This window comes from Mixophyes fleayi, chromosome 9, assembly GCF_038048845.1.
Source record: "Mixophyes fleayi isolate aMixFle1 chromosome 9, aMixFle1.hap1, whole genome shotgun sequence".
Lineage (NCBI taxonomy): Eukaryota > Metazoa > Chordata > Amphibia > Anura > Limnodynastidae > Mixophyes > Mixophyes fleayi.
The window spans coordinates 66,808,471-66,836,263 of NC_134410.1; the positions used below are offsets into that span (position 1 = coordinate 66,808,471).

The following is a 27,793-nucleotide window of genomic DNA, read 5'->3' on the forward strand; positions in this document are numbered from 1 at the left end:
CCACTTACCAAGAGATATACCCCTCAGACATGCACAGAGGTCTTTTATTTTACAAGATATCTACGCAATTGCTATGAAGAAAACATGAAAACATGAATAACCTAGCTAATACATCAGTAACAACTTCCTGACATGCATACATTATATATATATATATATATATATATATATATATATATATATATATATATAATATATAAATGCTTAGTGGCGTCTGTGTGTGTGTGGAAAAAAAAAAACAAGTTGCAGCGCCACCTGCTGGGCAGAGTTATACACTGACCTACTAAATTCTTAGTGTGTGTGGGAAAAAAAATTCAAAAAGGGCTGAAATTTGGTAGGGCTCAAACTCATTTTCGTGAGGTAATTTTACCTCATGAACACACATGTGTAGAGGTGTGCGTTAGTGTGTGTGTGTGTGTGTGTGTGTGTGTGTGGAAAAAACTATTTTCTCAGAAAGGGCTCATCCAATTGACCTGAAATTTGGTATACTGACATTATTTGACAAAAAAATTAGAATAGTCAAGTCAGTTAACTTCCATCATCCCCCCTTCCCCCCGTGGGAGGGGTAGTAAAGGATAAATTTACGAGTTGAGGGGTCAAACTCATTTTCGTGAGGTAATTTTACCTCATGAACACACATTAAAAAGGGCGCTTGCGTCGGGAAGTAACAATCTTCCCTTGAGGAGGCCTGGGCTAGGCCCAAATGCATGACAAGAACCTTTTTAAGACCTTAAGTATCTTGATTTGACTAGAATGCATGAGTATCATGCACGGGTTAACTTATATATATATATATATATATAAAAATACAAAACAAGGGATGAGTGCCCAATAGTGTATTAATTCAAAATAATATCCCTACATGCGTACCAAATGTACAAGGGAACATGCGCACATCAGTAGATCAATTATGCAGGTCCGGTCCAGTCTGTTCCTTAGACGTATGGACTCATCTCATAAATCAGGGAAACAGAAAGATCACACATAGTGTATTATCATAATAAATTATGACCACTGTGAATCCCACCACCTCACAGCACACTCCAATTGTGAGTAAGCGTACCAGAAATATAAAAAGATAGGCTTATCTTTGTCACTTATTGCTTGTTCTTCATTGAGATCCCTCTCAGCTGAGAAGGATCTCAATGAAGAACTAGCATGTTCATTCGTACATTTGGTACACATGTCATAGGCAAACTGAGGGGGGTTTCCTAGTGCCCGGAAACCCCCCTCCGAGCCTGGGGCACTGTATAATTGAGGTGGCTGGACCCTGCCTCCGCTTCACATGGCTCTGCTTGAAAAGGGAGAGCTGCGTGCAGCTAACAGTAGTGCATGCAGCATGTATATTATAGGGATAGGAAGAGTTGGAGAGCTGCCAAGCACTGTCTAATATTATAGCCATGCCCCCATGCATGCTGGTGCTGTGGTGTGGAAACCCCCTTCTACAAATCCTGCGTTTGCCCCTGCATGTAGGAATATTATTTGGAATTAATACACTATTAGGCCCCCATCCCTTGTTTTGTATTTCATTTTGTTCTGGATTTACCACTAGGGTTGGGAGTGAGGCACCCACCTGTACATGTAGAGTGTTTTTTATGTTTTTATGTTTTCATGGTTTTTGTTTATTTTATATATTTATAACCGGATATTAAGTAGAGTGCCAATTGTCTCTGTTTGTGGATTTACAACAATATATATATATATATATATATATATATATATATACATATATAGTTGTATCTTTCCTACAACACGTTTGGCAAGTCCTAACCTATAGCCAGGCGACTACTAAAGTCTCAATAAGCGTCCGAAGATAATTAACAAACCAAAAAACGGCTTCATTATCATTCACCACTTACACCTGCCCCTGGCCACCCATAAATAAAATCTCTTTTTCAGCCATATCCACAATTATGTCCCAGTCTGAATCAGTGCGCAATTGCTTGAACATGCCCCTACTGTAAATATCCAACATTATAACACCCTTTCTTCCTGCCTCTTCGGGCATAAGGAGTTTTATGTGGCAGGACATTGCAGGTCTAAATAGCCGCAGTTGCGTATGTTCAAACTGAGCATGCGTTGTGTGAAAAAACGCAAAAATACGTTACACAAATGGATAAACTTCTTCCTATGAATCAGATACTTTGTGTCTGTTTGAATCTGCATGCTTTATGAAAGAACCTTTATCATTAGACAGAATTGTGCTATGATCAAAGGATGTGGTGTTTGATTGTCTAGTGTTTTGTGTCCACCAATAGTTTACCAAATACAGATGCCCCCTGCCAGTGGTGAAACAGTGCATAGCCAGGCCCCTGTTGGGTGCCAATTGCCTGCTCAGAGGAGGCCTCTGGTGTGCCCTTCTAGTAGCAGGAAGTGGGGGGCCTTGGAGGCCACCCCTGCATCTCATGTAGTTCCAACACTGCCCCCAGCTTAGTAGTAAAATCTCAATGAAAACTGTGTTTAAATCTTGGAAACTATGATTCAAAATTATGGCTAATCATTGTATTTTTAAACAATAAGTTACTTGTGACAATAGTAAAGCAATTAAATAGAAGTACATTATTAATAAAAGCTGAATACGGGTCTCAAAGTTTATTCAGTCAATATTTAGGTCCCATATTTATAGGCTAGACAACCCAAAATATTAAATGACAGTAAACAGTCCAGTCAATAGCAAAAATAAACTATTTTAATTGCTGCTCTGAAAATGAATGCAAGGATTTCAGTCTGGCGCATTGAGGTGTCTAATCGGGGTACAAAGGTTGTATTAGCTGGAAATATATGTGTCCTTTATGTGTTATATTATGACTAAACTTTATCATGTTATAAAATCTTATTTTCTCTGATTATATAGAAGACTAATGTATAACATAGATATGTTATATTGTATATTACTATGTCTAACAGTTTTATTAGTTTGTAAATCCTAGTTTTTTTCCCCAAGAGGAAGGGGTGAATCAGAGTTTACTCTGCCTGTCCCAGACCTGAGGGCCTAGATGACGGACATTCCTTCCTGGGGGACTGGTCCTGTGCTTAGGGGATCTTACTGACTGCAAACTAGTCTTCCTGTGGGAAGTGTCACAGAGAGGGCACCTATGAGAGACACATTCAGCTTCTACTTTCAACAAGCAAACTTAGGAAATGAAGTGTTAGAGGGAGCTAGAGAACAAATTTACTGCTTTGAAGCAGTAGTCCCAAATATTGTTAAAAACCTTCCATATGCCCTTCTTTTGGAGACACAGTTTTATGTAATCAAACCCACAGTCTATCTTTTCTTCTCAATTCTTTGCAAGAAAAATAATAAGAACGTAAATCAATATCAAATAAGGAGTGCCCATATACAAGTGTAGTACAAACCACTCTGTATTAAGAAGACAAGAGTATTTGGCCACACTTGTTAATTATTGAATTGAGGTGTTTCCATCAGACCTGTTGCCAGAGTATAAAATCAAGCACTTTTGCCATGCAGTCTCAATTTGGAAACATTGTAACACAAAATGGGTCGATCTGAAGAGCTCAGTGACTTCAAGCATGGTACTGTGATAGGATGCCAGCTGTACAATAAGATGGTTTGTAAAATTTCATCCCTGCTGGATATTTCACGGTCAACTGTAAGTTATATTATTAGAAAGTGGAAGTGTTTAGGAAATGTGTTCTGTGGAGTGACGAATCACGCTTCTCTGTTTATCAGTCAGATGGGCGAGTCTGGTTTTGCGGGTGCCGGGCGAACATTACCTGCCCTGACTGCATTATGCCAGCAGTGAAGTTTGGTGGAGGAGAGATAATGGTATGGGGTTGTTTGTCAGGGTTTGGGCGAGGCCCCTTATCTCCAGTGAAGGGCAATCTTAATGCTTCAGCATAACAAGTCATTTTGGGCAATGCTATGTTTCCAGCATTGTGCCAACAGTCTGGGGAAGGCCTTTCTGTATTCCAACATGACTGTGCCCCAGTGCACGAAGCAAGGACTACAAAGACATGGTATAATAAGTTTGGTGTGGACCAACTCCATATTAAAGTATATGTATTAGAATAAAATGTCATTATAGTCTCTGCTGGTGTAATGGTTAAGCGTCCGAATACTTTTGTCCATATAATATATATATATATATATATATATATATATATATATATTTATATATATATATATATATTTATTTCCAAAGAAAATATGAAGTAGGCACCTTCAATATAGTCAAACATTCAAATTGTATGCGTACCAGAAAGAAGAACATGATAGACACTTCAACAACTGGTTGTGTTGAATCGATAATCCTTCTGGATATCAGAGTCCTCTCGCGAACGTCAGGAGAAACACAAAGGATCACATAATAGTGTAATAACTGTAAATACGTGGAACCCTCCACCATAGACCACTCCAATATAAATATGCGTACCGAAAGAAATTAGTGTATAGGCTTATCAGTATTTTGGTGTGTCTTCGTCCAAATATGTCCAGAAGAGGGGATATGATAGACACTTCAGCAACTGATCATGTTGAATAGGTGGCCCCTCTGGATATCGAAGTCTGTTCACAGCTCTACAGAACTGCAAGTCTGAACATCCCACAAGCTCATGGCAGGTCCCTGGATACACACACACACATATATATATATATATATATATATATATATATATATATATACACATATACACACACACACACATGTACATTATATATATATATATATATATATATATATATATATATATATATTTATATTAGAAATCACCTAATAAGAGACTCACTCCAGGCTTCTTTAGCAGTAGCTGTTTTAAATCAGCATAAACCAGCATAACACAAACGGTAAAGTGTCTACGGCTTCCTGACACACTAGCTTCAACCACAATCCCTAACTATTGTCCAGCCGCTAATCAGCATTGGAAGCCCCGCCCACCTGATCCCACAATTCTTTTTATAAACACATACCACAGCAATCACACCCATGTCACGCACCTGTGTGTGAACTCCTTTTTCCAGTACCAGGTTCATTAACCCTGTCTGTACCTCTCCCTGCTGGGCAGGTCCTACTCTGGTTACCTTTTCCACATACCCTACCCCTTAGCTTTGCCATACTTGGGGAAATGGATCCTGGCAAAAATTTCCTCTTTGTCAAGTCCCCCTCTTCAAGCCTTGCCAAACCAGGACAATCGGATGACATAGGGAGTGCGTTTTTTTGGGACAGGGCATCGGCATTATTATGCAGAGCACCTGGCCTATGTTCCACCTTAAAGCTAAAGGGTTGTAAAGTCAGAAACCAACGTGTGACTGGCATTCACCTCCTTATTTGTGTGCATCACTGTAATGGGTAGCAACACAAAAGAACACCTGCACTTCCTAATGAAGGATAGTATGCAGCCAAAGGGATTTTGGAGAAAAGGTCCCACCTAATCGCCTAGGATCTAGATATACAAAATTTTCCCCTGCACAATAAAGGGACCGTAGTACCCTTAATATGTGGTTAGTAACAGATTTAATATATAAAAAGTAAAAACATTCTTGCAAATACACAAGCAAAGTTACAGCGCGAGTGATCACTCCAATGTATATTACCAAGATATATATCCATGTAACAAGAGTATACATCAGGCATAGGTTAGCACAAATGCATGGAGAAAAATTCCCATAAATATTCACAGTAGTACATTTTGGCAACACACACACACACTTTACTTTTTGTCTGCCTTTATATTGTAAGCTTTCAGAAACGCCCTGTTTCTTTCTATACTTACATATGATGTCATTGCACCTTTACCAATTATTCAGCACTGTGTAGAGCTGGACATTTTAGGAAGTTTTAATCCGTCACTTACTTCACATAAATCCAATTCTACATCCCCCAACCCACTCTCAGTCCTAGCCTTAGGCTCTTGTATAAACTGCAGTTTTCTGCTTCACTTAGTCAATCTCTCATGACTAGACAATCAATATTCAGATATTGAGCTGTATTCTGGGTGTGGAGTCCCTGGGGAAAACTTCTCATAAAACAAACAACCTTCATTATATGACCCAACATCCAATCCAAAGCTATCCTGATTCATAAATTACCTGGAAAAGTACCATAAAATACAGCCAGAATGAAAAAAATTATAGTGAAACAGGCAAACTACAAAGATTAACCACCATAAGAATATAATATACAACATCCTTATAATTTACAGTAGGGGGGACATTACTTCATATATTACCATCATGTGTCAAACAATGGAACAATGGCAAGAAGTAGAAATGCGCACAAAATATTTAAATCAAATTATCTATGTGCTAATGAACAATTATAGATTATATGACACAAAGACAGCCAAAATAATATGTTTATTTTTCCACTGACAAATATGCTTTTACCAACATTGTACACACATACACTGATCAGGCACAGCATTAAAACCACTGACAAGTAAAATGAATAACATTGATTACTTCTTTACAATGGTACCTGGGTAGGATATATTAGGCAGCAAGTGAACAATCAGTTCTTGAAGTTAATATGTTGGAAGCAAGAAAAATGGACAAGCATAAGGATCTGAGCAACTTTGACAAGGGCCAAATTGTGATGGCTAGACGACTGGGTGTGCATCTATAAAACGGGAGGTCTTGTGGGGTGTTCCCGGTATGCAGTGGTTAATACCTACCAAAAGTGGTCCAAGGAAGGACGACAGGGTCATGGGCACCCAAGGCTCATTGAGGCACATAGTGAATGAAGGCTATCCTGTCTGGTCCAATCTCACAAATGAGCAGCTACAGTAGCATTAATGCTGGCTATGAAAGGTGTCAGAACACACAGTGCATCGCAACTTGCTGTGTATCAGGCTGAGTAGATACAGACCACTCAGACTGCCCATGCTGACACTTGTCCACCGCCAAAAGCACCTTTAATGGGCATGTGAGTGCCAGAACCGGACCATTGAGCAATGGAAGAAGGTGGCCTGGTCTAATGAATCATGTTTTCTTTTACATCATGTGGACAGCCGGGTGCATGTACCTCGTTTACCTGTGGAAGAGATGGCACTAAGATGCACTATGGGAAGAAGGCAAGCCGTCAAAGCCAGTGTGATGCTCTGGACAATGTTCTGCTGGGAAATCTTGAGTCCTGGCATTCATGTGGATATTACTTTGACACGTGCACCTACCTGAACATTGTTAAAGACCAAGTACACCCCTACATAGCAACGGTATTCCCAGATGGTAGTGGCCTCTTTCAGCAGGATAATGTACCCTGCCACACTGTAAAAAATTGTTCAGGAATGGTTTAAGGAACATACTAAAGAGTTCAAGCTGTTGATTTGGCCTCCAAATTCCTATGATCTCAATCCGATGGAGGATGTACTGCAAAAACAAGTCCGAGCCATGAAGGCCCCACCTTGCAGCTTACAGGACTTCTGCTAATGTCTTGGTGCCAGATACCATAGGACACCTTTAGAGGTCTTGTGGAGTCCATGCCTCGACATGTCAGAGCTGCTTTGGCAACATGAAGGGACACTACACAGTATTAGGCAAGTGGTTTTAATGTTGTGGCTGATCGGTGTATATACCAATAACAGTGCTTCTTATATTAGGTGTATGACCAGCTTGAACCTCAGCAGCTCTTTATCAATAAAGTAACTATTCTCAAGTATACATGACAAAACATTGTAGTCTTTTGGGGCTCTTTAATAACAAAGTGGAAAGGTGAAAAAAACCCATGGAAACCAATCAGCCATCATCATCATCATCATCATTTATTTATATAGCGCCACTAATTCCGCAGCGCTGTACAGAGAACTCATTCACATCAGTCCCTGCCCCATTGGAGCTTACAGTCTAAATTCCCTACTATAGACACGCACTCACACACAGACAGACAGACAGAGAGAGAGACTAGGGTCAATTTTTTTTTTTTTTTTTTATTGCAGCCAATTAACCTACCAGTATGTTTTTGGAGTGTGGGAGGAAACCGGAGCACCCGGAGGAAACCCACGCAAACACAGGGAGAACATACAAACTCCACACAGATAGGGCCATGGTCGGGAATTGAACTCATGACCCCAGTGCTGTGAGGCAGACATGCTAACCACTACGCCACTGTGCGTAGGTCAAGGTCAAGGAGCCTATTGATTACTATGCGTTTTTTCCCCACATCTGCAATTTGTTGCTAAATAAATCATAGTGTCTTCAAACTTTCATTCCACCCAAAGACAGAAGACTCGCTTTGCTGACAAGAAGCAGTTGAGTAACATTTGGAAAGGATTATAGAGTCATATCCTTATGTGCATTACTCGGTGCAGGTGGGAAAGTACCAATCACCGGCGTAGCACCCACAGGAGGGTTGACAACCAGAGCCGAAGGTGTAAGTGGTCCATAGTACCACAGAGCCAGCTGCATTTTTAAAGCAATAGCTTATTATTGGAAGGAATGCAGAGGTAGTTAACACATACTTGCTTACTGGTTTTTTTCTCTCTTCGGAAGCTCCGGGATTGTAGGTAAAGTGAGTGTGCGGAGGAGGGCAGGGCACCACGATATTGCGCAATTTTGGTCCCGCCCCTGTGACGCAATAGTATAATTTTTCCACAGGGACAGAGCCAAATTAATAGGAAGTGTGCAGAATGTGGGAGAATGGCCTGCTCCCCAGGAGTCCGGGACACCTACTTGAAATTCGGTAGTCTCCTGGACATTATGGGAGAGAGGCAAATATGCAGCATAGCTACTATATCCACCTACAGCAGGAGTGGCTAGCCAATCAGAACAAAGAGCCAAAAGATATATATAGATAACGCAAAAAGCTAAAAGCCAAGTTTATCTGTTATAGGCCTGTGCATGTACACATACATTTCAGGTGCATGCCGGGGTCCCCTCACTTCCTTACCAGGGATATCTCCACTCTCCGCGCATTTAATGACATTATTTAGCTGCCTCTTCTGGTCTGTCCGGGGGAGACATAGTATGTAACACAGACACTTGAGCGATAAGCAGCATATAGAAACAGACACAACCTGTTATTACCCCGAATATATGACATTACATGAGGGGAGCAATATATATATATATAGAGAGAGAGAGAGAGAGAGAGAGAGAGAGAGAGAGAGAGAGAGAGGAACAATGCACATGATGTAGGATATAAGGAGTATATATATCTATATATATATATATATATATATACACACAAGGGGGTACCCAAAAGAAACCGGAATCGTGTTGTACAGGGCTGGGTGCTTGTAGTACAGGCTTCCTCCGCTAGGTGAGTGTTTGCGGAACCATTCTGAGCCAGTAAACCCGGTGACGTTGCGGTGGGAAAGTAGTGTTTGACTCTAACGATTGTTTTTTTCAACAACTCATTCAATATTTCACCTATTTTTGTAATGGCTGATTCACATGAACAACGTGCTGATGTGAAGTTTTGTTTCCTTTTGGGAAAAAATGCAGCGGAAATGGTTATTATGCTACAAACAGCTTACAGGGAAGCTGGCATGAGTAAAACACAAGTTTACGAATGGTTCTCCCTTTTCAAACGAGGTGAAATGTCAATTGACAATCAACCTCGTTCCAAATGTCCTTCGACCGCCCACAGCAAAATGTAATCAAAATTCGTAAAGCCATTCTGGAAGATCGCCGTCGGACCATTGATGAATTTGTGGAGTTGACTGAGATTTTATGGAGTTCCTGTCCGCGAATAGTAACAGAGGACTTGGGCATGAAACGAGTTGCAGCAAAATTCGAACCCCGAGTTCTCACCGCTGACCAGAGAGACAATCGCCTGGCTGCGTGCCTTGCTTTAAAGGATCACCTGGAAGCTGACCTTGATTTTTTTTCCAAAGTCATAACAGGAGATGAATCTTGGTGCTATGGTTACAATCCAGAAACAAAACAGCAATCCAGCCAATGGAAAACTCCCACTTCTCCTCGTTCCAAAAAAGCACGACAAGTGAAGTCAAATGTGAAAACAATGCTCATTTGTTTCATTGATGTGAGAGGGATTGTGCACACAGAAATTTGTACCCCAGGGTCAAGCAGTCAACCAAAGATTTTATTTGGAAGTTTTGAAAAGGTTGCGTCACGATTTGAGGAAAAATCGTCCTGATTTGTGGAAAACAGGTGAGTGGTTCTTCCATCATGACAATGCACCTGCCCACACAGCGCTGAGTGTCAAGCAATTTTTAACCAAAAAGGACATGACACCTCTGCCTCACGCACCGTATTCACCTGATCTTGCCCCGTGTGACTTTGTTTTATTTCCTCGGATGAAAAGAGACCTTAAAGGAAAACGTTTTGCTGCTATTGAAGAGGTGTATCGAAAAATGGCAAAAACATTAAAAGGCATCAACAACAATGAGTTTATAAAATGTTTTGAGCAATGGAACAAACGTTTAGACAAATCTATTGATTCAAGTGGAGAGTACTTTGAAGGTGATTGAAGTTTCAAAATGTACAAATAAATACACTATTGTTTATAAGTTAATTCCAGTTTCTTTTGGGTACCCCTTTTTTTTATATATATATATATATATATATATATATATATATATGGGATTTGATGCTGTTTTTTCATGTAGTACACAAATACTTAATACCTTTATTTTTACACTGAAATTTAAAGGTGATCTACATCTAGAACACGACCTTCCCCAGCTATAAATCTGTCTGCACATTTTAAATTTAGCTCCCCCTCCAATGCAACAGGGCTGTGTAAAGGTGCAAGGCTACTCATTTTTTGTTTTATTTTCCTTAATGAATCAGGCCCAATGTGTACCGTAATCAGCACATACACAGACCCTATAATGAGGGTCTCAGGCTAGATCTTTGAGTCACTTAGCTGAAATATACACCTCCAAAATATATACATCTAAAAAAAAAGTATGTATGCTTAACTAAGACAGTTAAATATGATATCCGGCATCACTAGTTTAATGCTGCACAGGGAGTGACATCTCTCTATTCTGCATAACACTGAATAGGAGGACAATGCATAAAATGCTAATGTTTCAAAAATCCTTGGCGTGTAGTCTACTTGGTAATGAATATGCTATGTACAGATTGTAGGGTATATTTATCATTGGTGGGCAGTTGGCAGTGGTATTTAAGGATCTACATCGCTCCTGAATGCAGAGAAACAGAAAGATGTAACGCTGCTATCCAAAAACACTTAGCTATGGCAATGGTGCTAAATAGCTAAAGGGTAAAGCTGGGTACACACTACAGGGTTTTTGACCAATAATCGGCTCAACTAGCCGACATACGACCGCTCGTTTGAAAGTCGGGTCAGTGTGTGTAGTGACACGATGGTCGAAAGTCTGCCCAAATGGACGATTGTCGCCTCATTTGGTTGGTCGTACCATTCAATATTTTCGTTCCATTCTCTTTTCTGTTGTGTAGTGGTATAAGTTTCTGACCGATCCACGACAGTGAGTATGAAATTACAATCATTGCTCACGACAACATGGCTGTAGAAAGTCGTTAACGGGACAGCCGTTCTTCCCTTTATCGTCTAAAACAAGGCTAGTGTGTATGCAGTCCCTGGACCGAGCAATCAGACCATGGATCGGATGTAAAATCTATCGGTCGGCATAAAAAGTTGGTGGAAAATTCTGTAGTGTGTACCTAGCTTTAATGGGAGGAAGCGGTGAAAGAGCTGTTTTCTGGCTTTTTTGTCTCTTCGCCGCTTCATAAATAGACCCCTGTGTTTTAAAAACACTTGGCATGACCATACTTGACCACTTTTTAAACCTCCCCTCTGGGAGATCCCGAAGGGAGGTCATGAGACAAGTGCAGGAAGGGGCGGAATTTATGTGAGGTTCCTGAATTTCTGGGAGTCGTCCCAGACTCCCCTAAGAGTAAGCATCCTCCCTAGTCTTGGTGGAGACTGGGGTTAATGACGCAAATCTTGTTATTAACCCCCACCTCCATGCTAGACCCGGGAGGATGCTTACTCTTCAGGGAGTCTGGGAGTCCTTCCTTAAATTCGGTAACCTCCCGGAAATTCTGGGAGAGCAGGCAAGTATGGGCATGACCAGTCATATAATTACAAATATAAATGGCATATGGGTGTTGGAAGGAGCTCCAATGCTTTCTGCAAAGGGCTGTTTTTTTCCTAGAGGGGGGACCCACATTTATTTTAAGGACCCGATTCCCCTAGGGAATTCAGCCACATGTTGAACAGGTTGACCCCCCCACTGTGGGTTTCTCTGTTATAGTGTGACCAGCCCTGCTTGTCATAGCCTGGTGTTGATTGTGGATCGGACACTGTTCTCCCCCACAATTGCCCAAGCAGACTATGCATGATGAGTTGATGATGAATTGTGTTTTCAGTATTTTGACACACTTAAATCATATCTTACATGTTTATTTGGAAGTACATATATAGTAAGATATGTGCAACTAAAAATAAACACAGAAATTTGCGCTTTATTAGCGGCACACATTTCACGTCTGCTCTCTTCTACACAAATGCTTTCCACTATAAATAAGTTTCTTTGAGTAAAAAGTAAAAGCCAGAATGTGGCCACTTTCTGAAAAACATGTTTTACATAAACAAAAATTGTGGTCAGTTTTCCTTTATTAAGATGCTTAGGGGTGAATACATTACATTCTCCTGATAAGTAATGGAAAAATGTGTCTCTGTACCAGTGGCGGAACCATTGGTGCGGCACGTGCCGTGCAACGGGACCCATGAAGACAATGGGGCCGGCTGCATGGCAGATGCAGAGGGTCGGGGGCCCTGGTTCCGTCATCCCCTCATCAGGGCCCACAGATGGTTAGTTCTGCCTCTGTGCTATACAGAGTTGATTTAAGCCTCTCTGATCACATTCATTACACCGAATAGAATCATTTCTTGACCTGTGGTGTGTTTTTCCAGACACACATGTAAATGCTTTAATGACCTGCATTTCTCCTTTTACGTCCGATATGTGTGTGGGCCACTCAGTATATCAAAAGGGAACAAACATTCATTCCTAGGTCTCACAGTGATGTGGTTCAAAACTACACAAACATTAAAAGATTCCCTGGTCAGCACCAGTTCTAAGTCAGCTGCTAGGCGCCTCGCTTCGGCCGGCTCTGGCCCCCGGCCGCCCCCGCCCCGTGAGGGGAGGGGGGACGGAGAGGGCCGGGGGAGAGGCGCCCGCCGCAGCTGGGGCGATCCACAGGAAGTGCTCAGCGCCCATCCAGACTCGCCGCCGCCGCCCGCACCCCCCTCCTAAAAAAAGCCCTATTGCCAGGGAAGGCCGAAAAGCTGCTCCAGGCTATTTAACAAGTATTGTTGGAAGCCGGCTCACACATGCACATGTCTGTATAGACTGGCTCAATGAGTGGCAATAACAAAAAATCTGAATTATCATTGAAAATCGGGACCTGTAGATAAAAAGGCCACTAAGTCCTCGAGCAGGAGTAACATTGCTTTTGTTTTCTCTCATATCCCAGCACTTCTAAGTTGTTTCAATGAAGAACACAAATTCAAAAAGTTTTACTACAAACTTGCTGTTACCTAAATATATAAGAAATCTCTTATGTCAATTGGCAAATAAATAATATGGGTTTTTTTGTTGTTTTTTAAGTAAGTTGGTGCAATCATCTTGAACCAGTTAGTAAATACTCTCTGAGCTGTGACCCATGTAACTACCTATTCTCCTGCTTATTACCAACAGTCCATTAAAAATCTATTCAGAGGTTTATTTACTTTCTCCAGATACATTCCCAAATCCAAAGGGCTAAAGACCAAATCCACGCCTAAGAATACACTGGGGTTTTCATCTGTTGTCCAGATCATTCTACCAAAACTGTCCTATTCATAAAGGGTCAAACTGCAATTTTATGGGGTTTGTGAGTATACTCTTCTGCTACAAAGCTATGCACTCAGTCCTGGCTGCTAGCAGTAACACACTGCAAATGACCCTACTCATTACAATAAAGTGCTGTGTTGGGAGTCCAGTGAACACATGTGACAACAGCTGTATGCACCATACTGTATATTGGCAATGGCTGAACTACAGCCACTGCAGGGGGTGTAGCCAATACAGTGCTCAGAAGTCAGGCGGCCCAGCTCACTCTCCGATGCCCAGAGTGGGGACCTCTACTGAGCATGTGCAGTTCCGGTGCATGTGCAATGGAGCCTTCTTCTGAGAGCACAGCGTGCGCCTGGTAGGATACAGCTGTAACGCCATGCCCTCCCCCAAATTTTGTTATGAAGCTCAGCAATGCCATACTCCTTCCGTCCCTTACAGAAGTCTTTCGTCTATGGAAATGTTTATTTCTCGTGTTTATAATGCAGTTATTTATGTATTCTTTCTATCAGTTTTTAACAGTTCTAGCTTCTCTTACAGTGGGCCTCATTTAGTTTTAGGAGTAAATCCAGCTAAAATGTGCAATTTGCACCTTGGCAGAACCATGCTGAGCTGTAGGGGTGTGTATGTGTGTATGGCAGAGGGGAGAATACCTTTAGCTAAAATGATACCCTGTGTGTTTACCTACAACTGCCTGCCAATTGTAACAGTACAGGCTCTCACATGTACTTATCATGCATTAGAACCCACTGACGTGAAAAACAAAGTTTACTTATATACTCTGTAGGTTGGATCACTTTCCACTGTATGGCAGAGATAAGAGAGGAAACTGCAGTAACTATAGTTTGATTTACACTTATTCTGTAGTGGGATATGTCTCTGCAGCCAGCATACATTTATTGCATGTTACTGGTACCTGATGTTTCAGAGGCTTTTAGCTCCAACTAATCATACCTACATTTGGTTGGTTTCCATACAGAACTGCTTCACACAAGACCAAGAACAGCGGCTCTGAACAATAACAAAACAGAGAACCTGGAACAACTGGAATCTTAGTGAATGAATCTTGTTACACATCTTGCAGGACATACAAGTTCTATACTACCAATACGTTTTGTTGTAGGTACTCCTAAACATAAAAGCAGTTCCAATTAACAAACAGGTCTACTGCCTTTTGCCATTAATTCTACACGAATGTAACCAGTGTTAGAATTGAAGGAGGGGGAGAATTGAAGTAGTGGTAGTATTTAGGCTGCCATGTTATGGCAATTGGTGAGTGAAAGCAGGAAGCTGTTCCCCACTATATGAGAATATGATTCCAGTATCATGCAGCTATTATAGCATATGTCATAGGTTAGTCAGTGTGTGCATCATTGTCACTTGAAGAAAAGAGAATTATGTATATGGCAAGAAGGGGGAGAAGCACAAGGAAAAAGGAAGTGAGGGAGAGAGAGAGTCATGGTAGAGATGTGGGAGTGTGCAGATTCTGGTACATGGTGATCTGTGCAGGAGGAGGAGGTTTCCATAGTAACTGAATTCCTACTCTTTCCTCCCCTCCCCAGGATAATTAACCCTTGGATGGCAGGAACCTGCCTCAGGAGAGTCATCAGCTGTCAGGCAGCACAATGTGTACAGGGCCAGCAAACACATGCTGTATATATGTAGACAGAGATAGAAAGGGAAATATGATTGATAGATTATAGATAGATATAGATATATATATATATAGAGAGAGAGAGAGAGAGAGAGAGGGGGAGAGAGAGAGAGAGAGAGAGAGAGAGAGAGAGAGAGAGAGAGAGAGAGAGGGGGGGAGAGAGAGAGAGAGATATGAGAGAGAGAGGGACAGAGATGAGATAGAGGGACAGAGATGAGACAGATATGTGAAAAATATGTGTACACACCAAATTTATAGTTAGTTGTTATAGTAGATTTAATTTTTTTGTAACTCTAGTTTAATTTATTCACAAACTACTTTTATTGTACTGTATAACTAAATAGTATTTTTTGCACCAAAAATGCAGATGCTGCTGTAACATTATACCAGGTACTAGACATGTATACATAGTGATGGAAATGTATGCATGAATTCTTGTGCACTGCCATGCAAACACTTAGTTTAAGGTCATCCTCATATTTTCTAAGCATACTTTATTTGTATTTACTAAAACACAAAAATTTATAATTTGGGTAAAATGCTGCATAATGTCTGCATGTGTGTGAGGAAAAGATCTATCTGTACATATCTAGGTTGTCTCCCTAGGTTTCCGTCCTTTCACACAGCCTCCATTTTACAACAGTCAGATTACTCCGTCCATTTTCTGAGCAGACTGAGACTGTAATGCAGGAAAATATCAGCTCCCTTCTCAGCCCCCACACATAGGTAAAATAATAATGTATCATAGAATATATACACACACAAATGTTTACCTGTATCCTGAGTATGAACAGACTATGGAAATATATAGACCAGAATTATAAGCAGTATAGATTTGCATTTCCATTGGGAGAAGATCCAGGAGCCATAAAGAATATTGATGGGGGTCAAAGAGCAAAATTCTGGATGAGGCACAGATGGAGACGGCAGGTCCTGTGCAGTAGGTACCCTGACTGTGGGAGTCTCTGCCTTTAGAGTTTCACTACCTGAAGTAAAGTGGAGCACCTGTTGAGGAGCAGTCTTGCTTGTTGCTAGTGCAGTCTGGCACATTGGACAGCCGTCTCACATATTAGTATATGTATGTATGCGTATGGGGGGGGTCACTTTTCTTGGGGACATTTTCATTCACTACAGAAGCCTTACTTCTTATTTCATTCCAAATAAAGATGGTTAGGCTAGGTATTAAAGCGTAGTCTCATTCATTTTGTTCATCACTAAGAAAGCAGCTTCATTCATTATGAAACTAGATAACTGTATGTGAAGCATACAGCTGTCCCTCTCTTATGGTACTGCAGACAGTGCAACCAGACATACTAAAAGCTATATAATCTTATGCTTAGATTTTTTTTTTACCTGACACACCCTGGATTTGTTATCTTAAATCAGTATCTTCCCCACCACAGTGTGCTCCATGTGTAACTACTAAGCATAATGTTCCTCTTTATGGGCCTATTCAAATATTCTTGTTCGCCAATAATCAAGTTATTGGTATGGCTAATGTGTGTACAAATATTATTGCTCTTCCACCTGCAAAATAGACTGTTCAGAGCCCTGAGTTCTGAGAAAACGCATATGTGCATCCACCCACACAATCTACAAGATTCATGTATGTAACTACATATATTCATTGGACCTTTTGAATGTAAAGACATATGCAATAATCTATACAAAGCAATATATACAAACACATATCATAAACATTTCAATATTACAGTTTTTCAACCACCTGATTATATACACCCACACCCAAGCACACATTATACAATTGCACAGCTCTATACACGTTATATAATGATCTAACAGTGAGTACATTCTGTGATTCACAGATATGTGTATGAAGACACCATAGATTTTCCTTAATTTCTGGATATTATACTTGCCATCCTATACACGTGCACCCTGAGGAGAAGAAAGGCTTATCGCACATTCAATGGGGGAACCTGTATGTGGCAGGGGTGAGGGATGAAATGGTGCAAGGAGCTATAGAAGTTGAGGGGTGGGGGGTAAAGAGGTCATATTATGAGATCACTCACCTGCTCATACCAGTCACGATTGGTGCAAGTACACTCTGGCCACCAATTGGGGCTATTGCCATTCATTTTTGGGGTGGCACTTTTTGGGGGGCCTTTCAAGGTTGGGGTAAGGTTTTCACGTGTTGCTGGGACAAGCTTGGCTTTTCCGCGAGCTGTTGGGGTGACAGCAGGTTGTGAAGGGAGGGTTTGAGAGCTATAACCTCCGTAGCCACCCCCATACTGCTCGTGCTGCCACTCTCCATATGTTGGGGGTTCCATCCTGCGCAGAGCAGACATGCGAGAAGCCTCGTAACACTCAGGGCACTTGCAGCAATGATGGTGTTTGTGCATCATAAGATCCGACTCCAAAAGGAATAAGTGTAATCACAGACCAATCCAGCACCCAAATCCACCTCCTCACCACAGAATACACCCCAAAATAAGGCTGGATTAATCTGTCAGTACTTCAGATTTTCTCACAGGGCCACGTACCCAGGCAGTGCTCACAATACACTCCAATAAAAATAGGCTGAACAAAAATTTACCTTAGATGAGATGGGCAATGCCCACAGTACACCAAAACATTGTCAAAAAAAAAATAAAAAAAATAAAGGCAGATAGCAAATGTGGCAAGTGGGGGAGGTGGTAAAGGCAGAAAAATCTATGTTATAAAATCCAATGAAAATTAAATCACCACAAAAATATACCAAAATCTGCCCTTATTTCCTTTAAAAATACTGATTTCCTGAGCATGAATCCTGCAGGTCTTCCCTCCTCCCCCTTCTTGGTGTAGGGGCTCTGCTGAGGGAGGGGGGGTTAAATAAGATGCAGTCTCCTGTGTTCCCCCTCAGCTCCGTCTGTGTAAAGATGGCGTCGTTGCTGCCCTTTTCTCTTTCTCAGCAGTGGTTATTGGGGTAGGGGGCTATTTGCTCTCTCAGGCCCAATGTCGAGTGTGGGTGCCTCAGGCTGAGTGCAGGGTGCTCCTGGACGGTGTGCAGAGGAGGCTGTGCTGCTGGTCCCTGGTGGAGCTGCTGCCTCTCTGCCTCTGGATGCAGCATCTCCTGGTTGCAGCCAATCAGGAACCAGCAGCAGCATCAGCACCACCGGCTGTAACCCTGTATATGCCAGAATAAGGCCTGCAGTGCATAGAGCTTGGATTTAGAGCTGAAGCTGCCACAGTAGCTGCGGAGTTAATCAGCAAAGTCTTAACGGGGACCGGGATCTGCAGCTGACGGATTCTAATGGGGGAGGGTGAGAGTGGCAAGGGGGAGGGCCACCGACATTTTATCCAAGGATCCTAAATCAGAGCAGAGAAGGAACACCCACCCACTGAAGCTTTATTGCCTCATTTTGAGGTTGACAAGTGCTATTGAGTATTATCATAGACTTAGCACAGAGCCCTGCCATGTCCCCATGCAGCTCACCACAAGGCTTTCAGAGTACAAATCACGTCTATGCTGCAATTATTCCTAGTGACAGATGCACAGTGTGTAGAGTGCAGAACAGAATATGTGTATGTTTTACAGCCATGTGTAATATGCAAAGAAATGTGAATGGGTAACATCAGAAAAATTAGAATTTAAAACTTGTACATCAAATTATAGAAGACACTTTACATAATGAAATGAACTGTTGAGCAAATACAAACACAGTAAATTATGTAGAGTAGTACAGTTTGGTTACATACACAGCACCATGTGTAGTAACAAGGGTATGTATGAATGTACAGGAAATCAGTGTGTGTTACACACAGTGCAGGTTGTGTGAATGTACACACTGCACACTATACATCTGTAGCTGGTTTCTATACCTAAAATAGTGGATATTGTGAATATTATCTGGATACATTTAAATATAACTAGATATGTGGAATAAAATAAATTGTGCAGTCATGTTCAGGGACATATCCCTCCTCCGCAGAATTTGGATCCCTTTAGTACTAAAGTCCTAAGCAGCGTTTCAGCATTGTGTGGTTTAAAAGTGAAATAGTGAATATATACTGATTTATTAGTTCTACAATATGGGCGTTTACTGACTGGGAGCTGTCATGATGATGTACCTCAAAGTGGACAGCACAATGCTCCATGTACTCATAGCAAAATCATTCCTGTGATAAATTCATAAACTGCATAATATCTGTATAAATGAAATAAACTAAAGTCCATTGTAGCATACAGTGCTGCTAACAAAAAAAGCTTATACATTAATCCAAGCTAAAGGTTTAGGATATGAAATGGATTTTTACAGAGATATGGCAGTATGCAGTAAGCAACTTCTAAATCATTATCTGAAATAGCATTTTTGTTCTGACAACCAAAAACAAGTAACTCATACTCTACAACAGAAGGGATCCACCTGTGTTTCATGTCTCAGTGCTCTACAAAACAAAACATTTAAATGCACCATATACATAAATGTGCATGTGTAGCATGCATGATAATTGCTTATAATGTGGCATGCATGATCCATGCTTATTATGTGTATAATTTACAAATAGGATCAATATATGGAAAGGGTGGAACTGTGTGGTGAAAAGTGAAAAACTATATCCACATTTTAAAATCACTGCCGCTCAATTCAGATTAAAAATGTGTTCATGACAAATAGGAAAAGATAACTACTCATCTATACACGTCATACATCTCCAATTTCTATGGTTCTTGTTGAACTACAACAGCCAGCTGGCTGCTGGTATAATACGATCGGAGTTGCAGCTAATAATAGTTGAAGAGGTGCAGGTTGAAGAAGATGTTCACACATAGACTAACTGTCAAAAACAAAGAGCTTCAGAAAAAGCTGTAAGTGACAGGAGTGCATGTATTTCTTCATATCTGTATCATGCTCAGTCGGTGGTCTTTTAAATCTTGTTTAATCCATTTCAATTTCTCTTCTTTTAGGAAAGAAGTATTTTAAGTCCCTATTTTAAATTGAGCTGTCTTTTTCATGAGTTAAGTTATTGTGGTAAGCAAATATTCTCTATATTTCAATGCTCCAGCTCATTAGCATGACGGGGATGCACATGCCACAATTGCAGCTAATTGTGAAGTAAATTGCTCCCATTTATGACTCAGAGCTTAGGCAGGATATTGCACTTAACTAAAGAACATTATATGCACCAATTTTGACATTTCTCAAAATAGGATATATACATTGTAAAGTTTGCAAAATAAAAAGAATCTTGTACCTCACCTGCACTTTTCATATATCACAACATATCCACAAGTATTCAGAGACAATTTTATAGAAAGATGGGTAACAAAACTACACGCTGTCTAACAAACGCTTAGTGGGCATGTTACCAGTCCAAATGAAAACTACCATGATTTTTAAAAAGAGTAACACTTGTTTTCACTTGTACCCATGTCAGCATTTAAAATTCAATTCCTAGACCTTACTCTGAGATCCGCAGAGATTTACTGTAACTGAAACCCCCACGAGTCCATTAGCCAGTCATTAAGAATTTATTAGACCCAATATCACGGAGTACGTGTCCTGATGTCTACTGTGCTTTGAGTATGAAAGCCCTAACAATGTGCAAATGACTAGGATTTCAAGAAGGGTGTCAGAGGCCAACTGGTCCATCATGCTGCCATGAAAGGGAGGTGTTGGCAGACATAAGGCATGTGCTATGAGACAGCTCTTATTGTTGGTGTCTGATTTTCAGCTCCAACTTGGTTATTCTTGCTCCAAAGCATGACAAGGGTACATGACATGTTGCTTTCTCTAAAGTCATACCAGAATTAGAGCCAAACTGTACTGAAACTCCCAGAAGATACTACTACTACACATTGTCAAAGACCTCAGGGAGGAGAGAGTCTGAAATTGTAACTTTAACAGTGTAAATAAATGTGTGTGCCATTTCATCTAGGGAACAATATTTACACTGCGATTGTAATCCATGTTTAACAAATCCAAAGAGTTACATAAGCAAATATAGTCTAAACATATATTCTGTAGACACAATGCCCCCAAATGTCGTACTGGTACATTCCACTCCCAAAACCAGCCCAAGAACTAATGTACTATATTGTGCAGCCACAGCTACTAACATAACAGGGGTGAATTTATGGAATTTATGGACTGGAACAAAGTAAGTCTATCCAGGCCATGATATCACTTTTCTGGTGGGAAAAATTTTTGATACTATCAACAGAAAGTCAGAAAAAATCTGGAGTAAACAACCCCTAGCAAAGTGATTTAGATATTTGACAGAAGGCTTAAACCCTTGTAAAGTCAGAGCAACGCTAGTGGCAGTTGCCTCTTGATGAGCTAATCAACGCACATATCCATATAAATGGGGGCAACTGCGCAAAAATAGGAACGTGACGTCACATGAGAGGATGAAATGCATCTACATTTTACAGTTTGCAAATTAAACTTGTGCTTTATTACAGTGGTATTTCTATAATGGATAGTGTAACATATAATTATTTTCATGAACAAAGCAAAGTGTGTATTGTAGCGACAGATGCTGTATACACGTTGTGTAGTCTCACAAAGTGTTAAAACACAATAAATTGTCGCAAGATTTCAATGCAACAAAACTATGAAGCAGCAGGGGGTGATTCAGATATAACGGGGAACATGATGAGGCACACTATACATTCAGTTTTCTTGCACCACAGCCCTTGAATTTACTTTCAAGGCACACAGGTCCCCAATGTGCATTAAACTGTCCATCTGCCCCTCTGGTAGTGTGTTACGGTTGTGCTTTGGTTCGCTGCAGTTCCAACACACAAGGTGTAAAGTTACCCCAAAGCACTGCCTACTTTTCATTTTAACGGTTTGTGATTCCTGCCAATGAAATGTCCATATGACCTGCGTTGTGGTCTTAATGATATCTAAGAGGGGCTGGCTTTATATCGAGTGTCACATTTTTGGAATATGTATAGATATCAGAATCACCCCCTGCTGCTTCATAGTTTTGTAGCATTGAAAACTTACAGCAACTTATTGCATCCAGAATTGTTAACAATTTGTGAGATATATTATAGATCAATACATCCAGAAAAAGGCACAATCTGGATAGAAAGAGAAGCAGGAGGTCTGGATCCAAAAAAGAACAGCTGGGAGGTATGTTGATATATAGCCTCTTAAGCCATTAATAGACAGACAATCAGCTGTACCAGACATCATATCTCCTGGGAACACAAGGGATAGGGACATTAATGACAGGGGTGAAAGAAAGAGAACAAAGGTAGGGGGATGGTAACAGAAAGTGCTGTGAAGACTGAATGCCACACCTTAAACCAGTTTGTAAACACACACATAGCTGTACAGTATATTATATATAAAATTCCATCTGATGGGAGAAACATCTGTAAGTGAATTGCCATCAAATGTATATAGAAATCAAAGTAATTGCAATCAAAGTAGTTTTGAAAGTGGATAGCAGGAATCAGCTCTTGGTGAATGTTTCAATTGTTACATATAATTTATACAGATACATATACAACAGCTGAGGTGTAAATACTACATGTTGATTTGAAATTACTTCGTACCACACTGCTTGCTTATTGCATGAAAAAAATAGTTGTACCCAAACCTTTGACTCGTGTGATCTCTCGGTTGCTATAATCTACCCCAGGAGATGACACCAGTTCCCCTACCCAGGTCACAATATTAAATATATATATGGTCAACACTTTATAAATAAAAGATAGGAATAGTCCCTTATCCCATATTTGTACAGTGGGCGGATGCCACTTGGTTTTGCTACCTGCTGCCAAGGTGGCAGCAGAGATCTGGTGCCTTACACTGGGGTGGCCAGTTAGAGCTCTGCAATCAGCTGTCTTGACAGCCTGAGACCAGGGAGCAACAGCCAAGACCTAAATCACAGTGACCACAGTAAAACTTTGTTTACAGGAACACTGTTACTAGCATATCATCATCATCACCATTTATTTATATAGCGCCACTAATTCCGCAGCGCTGTACAGAGAACTCACTCATATCAGTCCCTGCCCCATTTTGGCTTACAGTCTAAATTCCTTAACACACAGACACACACACACACACACACATACAGACTAGGGTCAATTTGTTAGCAGCCAATTAACCAGTATGTTTTTTGGGTTTTTTTGGAGTGTGGGAGGAAACTGGAGCACCCAGAGGAAACAACGCAAACACTGGAAGAACATACAAATTCCTCACAGATAAGGCCATGGTCGGGAATTGAACTCATGACCCCAGTGCTGTAGGGCAGAAATGCTAACAACTTAGCCACTAACCACTTAGCCACCATTTTCTCTACCCACATAGAGATTTTAGCTGCTAATGACAGAGGATTATGTTGTTTTTAGCTTATAATAAAAAAAAGTTTAATTTAATAAAATTATCCTTTTCCCAAATGAACCTTTTCTATCCCTATTAGGTAGTATTTAGGTGATTTTGTAAGTTTGCATTTGGTTGTTAGGTTAACTGTTAGGTTAAATATTAGGTCAATTGTTAGTTTAGGTTAGGTTAGTTTGGCAGTGAAGGACTGAGTATAGTGTCAGTTCTGTGGACAACAGGTTACCACTATAATTGTGGCAGGAACACTAGGAAGTGTCAATTCTGAAGTCAGCCGGTTACCACTGGAACGGAGGTGAAACGTAGAGTGTCAGCTCTGCGGACAACAGGTTACCACTGGGATGGCGGCAGGTACACTAGGAAGTGTCAGCTCTGCGGACAACAGGTTACCACTGGGATGGCGGCAGGTACACTAGGAAGTGTCAATTCTGAAGTCAGCAGATAGAAAGGAGCCACTTCTAGCACCTAGGAGGTAACTAAAAAAACAGGCACCGAACATCCAGAGGAGGTGCCTTTTAAATTTTGGATCCAAAATTCCTAACCAACAGGAAAGGCGCAGAGGAAACGAATAGAACGAAGATGAAACAAAGATGGCGGCGGCCAGGACAGAGCAAGCAGTCGGCGGGACCAGGTAAGATTGCCGGGGGTCAGGTGTGCAGCCTGATCGCCCGGCGTGTGACAGAAAGAGGGCCCTGCTTGTGAGTGCTTACATGCTAAAGGAAAGGGGGAGACACAAATAGGGTGGAACCAACTGCGGTTGAAAATCGGGACAAGGGAGTTGCGAGAAGGGATGATAAACTTGAATAAAGAAATGAGTCTTAAGGGCACGTTTGAAGCCTTTGAGAGTAGAGGCTAACCTGATGGAGCATAGAAGATCGTTTCACAGCTGGGGAGCGGCCCAGGCAAAGTCCTGAAGGTGGGAGTGGAAAGAGGTGTTCAGTGAAATAGTATAGCGGCGGTCATTAGCAGAGCTGAGGAGGCGGCGAGTAGTGTAGGTAGAGATGAGGTTGGAAATATAGGGGAGATGATTGATTGAGAGTTTTGAAGGTGAGGGTGAGGAGTTTTAATTTATTTCTGTAGGCCATGGGGAGCCAATGTAGCAACTTGTGGAGGGGGGCAGCAGAGACAGAGCGGAGGGAGAGAAAAATGAGGCAGGCAGCAGCATTAAGGACATACTTAAGAGGGGAAGGTGAGAGTCAGGAAGGTCAGAGAGAAGGAGGTTACAGTATTCAAGGTGAAGCTGTGACCCAGGCGTCAAGCAATCACAATCTGGCCCTTTCCAAAGTCGCTCAGATACTTACGCTTGCCCATTGTGCCTGCTTCCAATACATCAACTTAAAGGACTGGCCGTTCTCATATATATATATATATATATATATATATATATATATATATATATATATATATATATATATATGTATATATCTATAATATAAATGCTTAGTGGCGTGTGTTAGTCTGTCTGTGTGTGTGTGTGTGGAAAAAATAAAACCAAGCTGCAGCGCCACCTGCTGGGCGGAGTTATACACTGACCTACTAAATTCTTAGTGTGTGTGGGAAAAAAAATTCAGAAAGGGCTGAAATTTGGTGTACTAAGATGTTTTTAATTTGTTAATTTAATTTGTTAATTGTTAAAAGTGTTTATAAAGATTTAAAAAAAATATATATATATTTCTTGAAGGAGAAGTGACAGTTGGGAGTGGTTGGTGGTTGCCGGGGGTGACAGTTGGGAGTGGTTGCTGGGGGTGACAGTTGGGAGTGGTTGGTGGTTGCCGGGGGTGACAGTGGGGAGTTGTTGGTGGTTGCCGGGGGTGACAGAGCGAGAGGAGTGTGATACTCAGGACCGCTGAGAGAGACCCCTATGTCTGGATAGACATCTGGATAGATGTGGCGATGAAAATGAAGGATGAGGTGATGGAGAAGAATGATGAGGTGGTGACATGTGGACAAAACCACGTTAAAAAAGGGCTCTTACGTCGGGAAGTAACGCTCTTCTACTGAGGAGGCCTGGGCTATGGCCCAAATGCATGACAAGAACCTTTTTCACACCTTAAGTAGCTTGATTTGACTAGAATGCATGAGTATCATGCACGGGTTAACTTGTGTATATATATATATATATATATATATATATATATAAATATTTATATACATATATATACACACACACACACTGTATACCGATCTGATGGAGTTTAAGGTGTGAGGTTGGATGATGACCACATACATGGTCATATGCAGCAATCTTTACCGCATCTACCATCTGTACTGACCAACATGGTTTTAGTCTATTTATGCCCTTACATACAATCTGTGGCCAATTACGTTTAAAATAACTTCACTGTCCAAATCACAACATTAAAATGAGTGGAAGAAGGTATTTACAAAAAAGCCATCACAGAGTGAAAAGAATGTTCTAGTCATTATGTTGCAAAATACCTGTAATTATGAAGGGTTAAGGGAAATCAAATCTGTTGAGTCAAAAACCTGCTTATGTGCAATTATATGATTACTGAATGCAAATAAGCAAGCAATTTATAACATGTAGGTGTGCTCGATGTTACTTAAAATATATGTGTAATGATGTATATATATATATATATATATATATATATATATATATAAAGTTGTAGCAAATGCAATGAATGTACCTACTAAATATATAAATACGTTTTTTGTATAGGTTCTTTATTTTACTTGTTTATCCTGGTTCTTTGTAAATGATAAAGTGTGTATATCTATTTTATGTATGTCATGTATTCATGATAGTGTGTACATTCTTGTGGCTGTAAATGTATTTTGTGCATATCCTTATGTGGATATAGATACTTAGCAGCAGCCAATAAAATGTCCTCCTTTTCCATTTTTACAGTAGCTGTCTGTGGTGCTGACTGCTGGCTATAAGTTGTATGATTGTTCTTTTACCTTGCTTTTGCATTGAATTAATGTTCTAAAGTACATTGGTGTCTTCTTTAATGTTGTTAATATTTTGAAAACTTTCAATTGTATTTATAAATGTGGACCATCCTTATTTAAGATACTTGTTTCACTAATATTAGAGACAAATCATTTATTTGTAAATGTACTTGTTTTAATTGTAGTGTACAACAAGTATCTGGTACAACCAGTGCTGGAAGTGGGGCAGCATGTGCGGATATGAAATACCGGCACTTCTTCTCTCGACTTCCTGCACAGCTGCACACATGCACTGCTTTGCTTGCAGAGCATCTTGCATAAGATGTGCAGTGGATTCTGGCAAAGGATCATGTCCTTTGTTGGGTGGTTGAAATGAGCAATGACAGACGCAGGGGCGGTGAGGTTAGATGCAGGGTGGGGAGATATGAGGGAAGATGCGACGGTGGTGGGGGAGGTGATGGAATATGGGGTAGGTAGAGTAAGAGCATTCATACCTACCAGCAACGTCTTTACACTGGCCAAAAGGGAGGAGCCTATTTTGTAAGGACATTGCTGTGGACATACGGCTCTTCTGTATCGCTGCAGGATGGTGTAATGGAATTCTCCAGATTCTCTAGTGCAGAGGAGTTTGAACTGGGGCAAGCAGATGGGAGGAGAGGTAAGACCATTTGGCCTCATAGAAATTACATTTAAAGGACTTAGAATTTTTGTTTCTGAGCAAAGACTCTATTTTGGGATATTTGTCAACCGACTTGCCTGTATTACAAATTACAGTTGCGCAGATTGTTACAGACTATATTGGGAACTAGTAGAAAATACTGCATACATAAGTATTCAACGCCTGCAGATTAGGATGTTGTGTACCACCTTTTGTTACAATAACAGCTTTAAGTCTGTTGGAGTAAGTATCTACCATGTTTGCACACTATTGAGGAGTGATTTTTACCTATTATTCCTTGCAGATTTGGCAAGGAATAATAGATCTCCAGGTTGGTTGGATGACGCTTGTAAACTGAAATTTTCAAATAGTGCCACAGATTTTCAATTGGACTGAGATCTGAGTAAGATTTATTAAGCTGCGATTTTTCGGTGGCTTTAAAAAGTGATCATTTTGTAGAATGTACTAAATAAATAATAACTAGAATCTGATTGGTTGCTATGGGCAACATCTCCA

The 27,793-nt window shown here is 40.7% G+C and overlaps 1 protein-coding gene across 4 annotated transcripts in view; it reads right to left on the reverse strand.

The window, feature by feature from the left end:
* Nucleotides 1-27,793, reverse strand: part of DLG3 (discs large MAGUK scaffold protein 3) — a 146,216-nt gene that overhangs the window by 101,092 nt on the left and 17,331 nt on the right. Inside the window, exon 1 of one of the 4 annotated variants that reach the window (XM_075184496.1) lies at nt 17,434-18,565. The exons of 2 other annotated variants lie outside the window; for them this stretch is intronic. In XM_075184496.1, coding sequence (XP_075040597.1) covers nt 17,434-17,766 — 333 coding nt within the window. In that variant the 5' untranslated portion in view covers nt 17,767-18,565. Of the gene's footprint in view, nt 1-17,433; nt 18,566-27,793 lie in introns of those variants that run through there. One more of the 4 variants, XM_075184495.1, reaches the window with a different exon arrangement.